This window comes from Orcinus orca, chromosome 2, assembly GCF_937001465.1.
Source record: "Orcinus orca chromosome 2, mOrcOrc1.1, whole genome shotgun sequence".
NCBI classification, from domain to species: domain Eukaryota; kingdom Metazoa; phylum Chordata; class Mammalia; order Artiodactyla; family Delphinidae; genus Orcinus; species Orcinus orca.
In genome coordinates this window covers 90769139-90775764 of record NC_064560.1, presented here as the reverse complement: position 1 = coordinate 90775764, position 6626 = coordinate 90769139, and the positions used below count along the sequence as shown (strand labels likewise).

The 6626-nt window shown below is 56.5% G+C and overlaps 1 protein-coding gene across 1 annotated transcript in view; it reads right to left on the bottom strand.

Annotated features, from left to right (window-relative positions):
• Window positions 1–527: 527 nt before the first annotated feature.
• ITGA11 (integrin subunit alpha 11) overlaps window positions 528–6626 on the bottom strand; it is a 124845-nt gene continuing 118746 nt past the window's right edge. The window contains exons 27-30 of the mRNA XM_004276237.3: window positions 6270–6380; window positions 6077–6172; window positions 2665–2778; window positions 528–1979 (exon numbers count right to left, since the gene is read on the bottom strand). Of these exons, the coding sequence (XP_004276285.2) occupies window positions 1908–1979; window positions 2665–2778; window positions 6077–6172; window positions 6270–6380 (393 nt within the window). The 3' untranslated portion in view covers window positions 528–1907. The remainder of the gene's footprint in view (window positions 1980–2664; window positions 2779–6076; window positions 6173–6269; window positions 6381–6626) is intronic.

Below are 6626 nucleotides of genomic sequence, written 5' to 3'. Positions count from 1 at the left end.
TTAACTTCTCTGGTTCTGAGCGTCCTCATCTATGGGGGAACAGGACCAAATAATTTCTAAGATTCTACTGGCTTCTTGAGATTCCAAAGGCATGAGAATAGAACGGAGACAACTAATTTTAAGAGTAGTCTGTGGGTAAAGGTGAAGAAACTAGAAGTCAGGGTCTGAAAGTTAGCACTGAGATGCCAGCCTAGAGAAATCTGGGAGGCCTTAGAGGAAAGAGCAGGAACGAAGGGGTAGAAGCTACAGTGACATGTGGGTTTCAACCATCTAAACTGGCCAAAGATGGAACAGGTGGGCTTGGGAGGGAGGGAAAGGGGGAGGGAGTGCTCCATCACTGGAGATGTCCATCCCAGACCAGGCAGCCACTGGGAGGGGATGTTGTGGGGAGCAAAGGGTGGACAAGTCCCTTCCAAACATCTAGAGACAATGGGAAAGAAGCAGGGAGCCCCTCATCCACCTCCTGTCCTCAAAGAGTGTGGCTCACTAGGACATGCTCTGCCCACAAAGGGATGGCAGCCTCTTAGTTGTTTTTAAACACTGTATTTTTAAAAATTTCTTTAAAATATTTACGACAGTAAAGGTCGTACTATGTGACAGGGGACAGATGCCTTTGATGTATCCCCCCTTCATTCCTACCTCACAACAAAGTTAAGGCATAAATTACTCGGCTGGGCACCAGGCATGCCTCTTGTCCTCGGGGCGCTGTCATTGGTAGTACCACTTGTCCCATGGGCTGGCAGATCAGACATTTGCCACCAAGGTTGCACAGGCTCCGGGGGTTCCTGCACCAGCTTTATCCAGTGCATTCCAGGGAGGACCCCTCAGCACTGGTCCAGCCCTTCTCCCCCATGGGTGATGGGTGGTCGGGAGGGATGGGAGGCTGTGAGAGGCTGTGTGTGTGTGTGTGTGTGTGTGTGTGTGTGTGTGTGTGTGTGTGTGTGTGTGTGTGTGTGTGTGTGTGTGTGTGTGTGTGTGTGTGTGTGTGTCGGGAGGGGGTGATGCCGGGAGGGGAGGCCCCCCACCTCTACCCCTGCCCACGGCCTGCAGCCTTGCCATCGCATCGGGACAGGCTGCGGTGGAAGACGAAGTGGGACCGTGGAGCCTGGGGATTGCGTCATCCACACTTCCGCCAGGCTCCCAGGAACAAAAGCAGCAAGAGGGGTGGCAGCTGCAGGCCTGCAGCTGCTGAGAGCATGTTGGGAGGGGATGTGGGTGGTGGTCAGTGTGAACGCACGGTGGGGATGCGGGAGAGCCCGCCCACCTCCGCATCTTGGTGGGTGCCCAGTCTCCTAGGTCCCAGCTGCCCGTCCATCACAGTCTCTGCGTCCCGGAGTCTGTCTTCATCCAGGCCAGTAGCTGTCACCGCTGGGCCCCTCAGGCAGGGGGCGCTCCGGAGACCTATCTCCGGCCTGGGGAAGGGGTGAGGAGACTCGGGAGCCATGGACAGCGTTGGGGTGGGAGGACAGCACAGAGTGCAGATCTGCTGTCCCCTTAGGTCCCACTGGAACTAGAGGCCTGGAGAGGGCAGAGTGGGTTTGCATTTGTAGTCTTCCCCTCTGGGTTTCTTCTGAGCATGGGGTGACGACGAATTTCTAGCACCTTAGTGATGGGGGCAGCAAATGCCCCCACAGAGCCTGGGGGCGGCTTTGGGGTGTACCTTGGGGGGGGGTGTCCCTTTAAATCCCTAGGGATCTGTGTTGGAGGTACCATGGCTCCCAGTAGGACAGTCCCTCTTAAAACTGACTTGAGTTCTTTTCAGAGGGAGCAGACTTGGTCTCTCAAGAGATGAGGTCAAGTGCAAAGCGAGCCGGCGTCCTCTCCACCCCAGCTCGGTGGGCCACGGGCCTGCACACTGCCTGGGCCCGTGTCCTGGCCCCCATCAACTCTCAGCCTCCCCCGGAGCCTCACTCCAGCACTTTGGGGGTGGGGTCCAGGCCGGGCTCCCTCCTGCGCTTGGCACTTTTAAAGAAGCCGAGCTGTGGGAAGGCAAAGGGAGAAATCTCAGGGGTGGGCAGGGTGGACAGGGCCTGTCTCCCCTTCCTGCTCTCCCTTCACTCACTCTCTTAAGGCTTCTTTCCTGAGAAGCCTTCCCCAAACGCCCCAGCTCATGCTGCATATCTCCCCTACCACCGCCAGGCTGCACAACGGGCCACTTAATTGGTGACAGGGAGGCTGGAACCAAGTGGACGGAGCCTGTGTCAAGAGGCAAGCAGTCATGCTCTTTGACGCTGCCCTAGTCAACACCCCTCTCTGGGCCTCCTTCACCTCATCTATAACAGGAAGAGGCTGAGACCAGGGGTTCTTAGCCTGAGGCTCAGAGACGGAGCAGGGCTTTTGGGGGACTTAACAGTCTGACATGGTTGGAGACATTTTGTGGCTGCGTGTGCTTGCTTTTTTTCTGATCAGAGGAAGCCTAGCTTTCATTAGGTTCTCAGAGGGACCCACAAAAGGGTTGGAGCTGTAGGCTGAGTACCCTTTGGTGGCCCTAGCCCATCTGCCTGCTGTGGTGAGGAGTCGGCAAGTTCTGGGGAGGAGGCTGGGTGGGCCCCAGCTCCCACGCGGAGGAGAACATGGGGACTGGCCACAGAGCTCAGAGGCGGAGGCCCCAGGCCCGGACAGCCAGGATGCTGCCCCCCACCTGCACCCTGCGGGGGCCCTCACCTTCCACAGTGCCAGGACCAGCAGCGCCAGCAGCAGGAGGCCCCCCAGGGAGCTGCCCACGATGATCCAGATGGGGATCTGTGAGTCCTCTTGCTTGGAGATCTCAAATGTGATCTGCAAGGTGAGGGGTGAGGCCAGGTCAACAGCGCTACTGTTCTGGGGCCCAGGTGGTAGCCTGGGGAGGGGCAGGAGGGTAGGAGACAGCAGGCACCTGGTGGGAGAGCTGCATCCCCTTCCTCAGGGAGATGCTGAAGGGATGGGTTGCACCAGCCTGCTGAGAGGCCTCAGAGCTCCCAGCCCTGGTGCAGCAGACATCTGACTTAAGTGACCAAGTGATTCCACCTCCTCTTTGAGACGCTTTCTGCCTTGGGCCTGGGGCCACTCCACTCTCCCTGCTTTCTCCTTCTACCACATGGGACACTCTTTCTTGCTCTCTTTGCTGCTTCCTAAGTGTTGGTGTGTCCCATGGCTCTGGTGAGCTCGGGGCTGACTTATGGAGTAGGCACCGTGGGCATGGCGCCCAGGGTCCATGGTGCTTTTAGGGGTCCACAGAAGTGTTCTAGTTTCTTTTAAAGTTAGAATAAAAAAAGATAATCTTGTCTGGATTATATTTGTCTTTATACAGACCAAGTCAGAAAATAATGCTTTTTAAAAAAATCTTGGTTATGGAGTAAGGCCCTGAAAGCAAAAGTGCCCAGGGCCGTGAGAGCCCTAACGCAGCCCCGGGGAAGCTCACTCAGTCCTAGGGCCGTAACCATCTTTATGCCTGCTGATGCTTTCACATTGCTACCTGCTACCTGGACTCTCCACTGCATTCCAGACTCATATCCAACTGTCTATTCGGCCTGCCTGGCATCTTTAACAGGTCCCCAAGTAAACTCCTGATCTCACTCCTCACCCTCAAACCTGTTCCTTCAACATCTTTCCCCTCAAAGCAAATGGCAGCCTTGTCCTTCCTTGCTCTTGCTTCTTGTATTGGTCACTGACTCTCACTTTCACACCCACGTGGACTCCGGCAAAGTCTATCTGCTCTACCTTTGAAACACCCAGAATGTGGCCACTCCTGCCACCACCAAGGCTACCTCTTTGGACTGAGCACCCTCATCTCCCACCTGGAGACCGCAGTAGCCACCTAGCTGCCCCTTCTGCTTGTGTATCGCCCCCTACAGTCTGTTCTTGGAATAGTAGCCAGAGGCAGGGGATTTATTCTCTGCTCTGCTCTGTCCTCCAGGTTTTCCCATCTTCCTCAGAGTGAAAAACAGAGTCCTTGTCCTGGCCTGCAAGGCCCTGCACCCTCCGGCCCTGCTTATCTCGCCGGCCTCATCTCCTCCTCTGCCCCTTGCTCTCTCTACTCCAGCCCTCAGCCAGCCGGCTGCCAACACGCCCAGCACACGCCTGCTGCTGGGGCTTTGCATTGCTGTTCCTTCTGCTGGTGGGGCTCCCCCAACCCACTTCGCTGCATGACACCACTGTATTTCTTCTAGTCTCTGTCTGCTGTCCCCTTATAGGCTTTCCCCAGTCTCCCTGTATAAAATAACACCCCTCGTCTCCACCCTTACGCACCTGTGTTTTTCTGGGCAGACCTTATCACCACTGACATTGTATGTATTTATGTTCGTTGACTCTTCCCCCCACCCCCATCTAGAGTGTCAGCTCCAGGGAGAGCAGGGGCTTTATCTATTTTGCTCACTGCTCTATCCTCAGTGCCTGGAACGGTGCCTGGGACAGAGCAGGAGCTCAGTCAACGCGCTGAAAGCCTGAACGAACGTACCCACGACAGCATGGCGGAGCCCGGCTTGGCCAGCGACCCTCTATTCACCTTGAGGCAAGCCTGCTCCCCTTCCGCCTTACCTCACACAGCCTCCGTTTCCATATCTGAAAAATGGACGTGGGGACGCCCCTCACACTGCTGTGAGGAGTAAGCAGGGTAACACGGCAAGTGTCTGTTGCGGTGCCCGGCACATAGGTAGGGCTCCACCAACAGCAGGTCCCTTCTGTGCTCTTTCCATCCCTGAAGGCTGGGAGCTGGCCCTGCCTTCCCACACCAGCACCTCGCACAGAGCCAAGGCAACAGGGGCTTAAATATTGGGTTGCTGGCTTTCTAAGAGAAGTGAGGCATCCAGAGCGTATAAGAGGGGTTTTTGGGGGTGGGAAGTGGGAGTGGAAGGAGAAATCACTTAAACTAGTAAATGACAAATGGACTAGTGCGGAGAAAGGGGTGGTCTGTGTGTGCGTGGGGTGTCTGTACCATGCCTCTTCTCGCGTGATTGCCTGGAAAATTCCCACATGTCTCTCAAGATTCAGGTCAAGTGGACCGTCTCCTCCAGAAAGCCTTCCCTGGACATGGCTTGCTCTGACCAACCCCCATGCCAGCGCCTGTGCTCTCCCCCAGACTGCATCCACACTTCGTTGTCCTCGCCCCCTTGTCTGCCTAATTCATCTGGGGGGTGAGCCTGAGTCACAGGATGAACACCTGACAAATGCTGAAGAAGGAACAAATAAAACAGCTCCTCAGGTGGATCTGCTGAATGCTGCCTCGGGCTTCTGTGCCGGCTCCCCCTCCGCCTGGCACACCCACACGCTGTTTGGGATCGACGTGTGTGTTTTATGGAGGTCTGGCTTCCTGACCAGGCCCATTTTGCTCTCCAGTGTCTCCTGGGGTGGGGCTGGTGGGTGACTGCGCATCTGGTACAGGACGCTCACCCGGAGCCCAGGCCAGGGCTGGGGATGTGGCCAGTGGAGGGCAGCAGCGTCCCACGCCCGAGACGCCCGGCTCCTTCCAGAGGACCCGCCTTTTTTTCAAGACCCAATTTCTCATTTTCCCAGAGAGCACCACAGGGAGCCTCACCCCTTTCCTAGACCCTGATTCAAGCCAGTCTGAGCGGAGACAGTCCAGTTTTACTCAATTCAAAAAGAGTTCCAGTTCAGAGATAGCTCGAGTCCCTCGGTCTTCACAACTTCAGTTTGCAGCAGACTTCATTCATTAGATTTGAGGCGCGGATGCATGAGGAGGGGAGGGTTGGCTGGCCGTTCTAGGCTGCCAGCCTGCCGAGACCCAGCCTCGCCGCCCTGAAGCAGGTGGGCAGGCAGGCAGGCCTGGGTTGTACTTCCGCTTCCTCTAGTGCAAAACACGCAGGTGTCCCTCCTTCTTCGCCTCCGGGGGCTGTTGAGGTGCAGTGCTTGGTGCCCCCGAGGGACAGCGCCAATGCCTATTTCTGGCCCTGTTCTCCCCAGTTTTGCCCCTAACAGCCTGTTTGTCTTGATTTTCCCTCACCTCTGATGCTGCACTAACTGCTGGCAGGCCTGTCCATCTCTCTCCTGCAGGGGGCATAGGAAAACTCTCGGGGAAGGGGCTACCCTTCCCCAAGCTGGCCTGGCCCAGGCCCAGGTCTGCAGGGTTCCCAGTGCTCACCTGGCGGCTGGGATCCTCCTCGCGGAAGATGAAAGGGCTGTGGAACTGCCTCTGCAAGGCTGCATGGACTGTGATTCTCATCAACTTGTACTTGAGCTGTGTAATCAGAGGCCTTGTCAGGTTCTGGCCCCTCTCCCGGGGGAGACTCCCCAGCACCTGCCTCCTCCAGCCTGGCCCCCGGGGCTCTACTTACTGCTTTTAGGGACCTCAACCACAGGTTCCCCAGCAGATGGAAACTGATTTCCTGGTTGGGGGCCAGCCTCACATTGCAGTTGATGGAAACTACATCAGCGTTGCTGTGATTCTGAAAGAGAAGGTGGGTCTTCAGGTGAGCAGGGGCTTGGCCACCAGAGAGATGGCTCAGCTGCCCAGCTTGACCAAGTGGGGTTTTGTTCCTGAGGTAGGAGGGACAGAGGACAAGGAAGAAGGAAGGGGATGGGGGTGGAGGACAAGGTAATGACGGTATATCCGATGCTCCACTTGAAGTTGTGCATAACTGGGTGTATTTCAGGAACAGAACTTTGGGTCAACGTTAGGGCGCCTATAAATG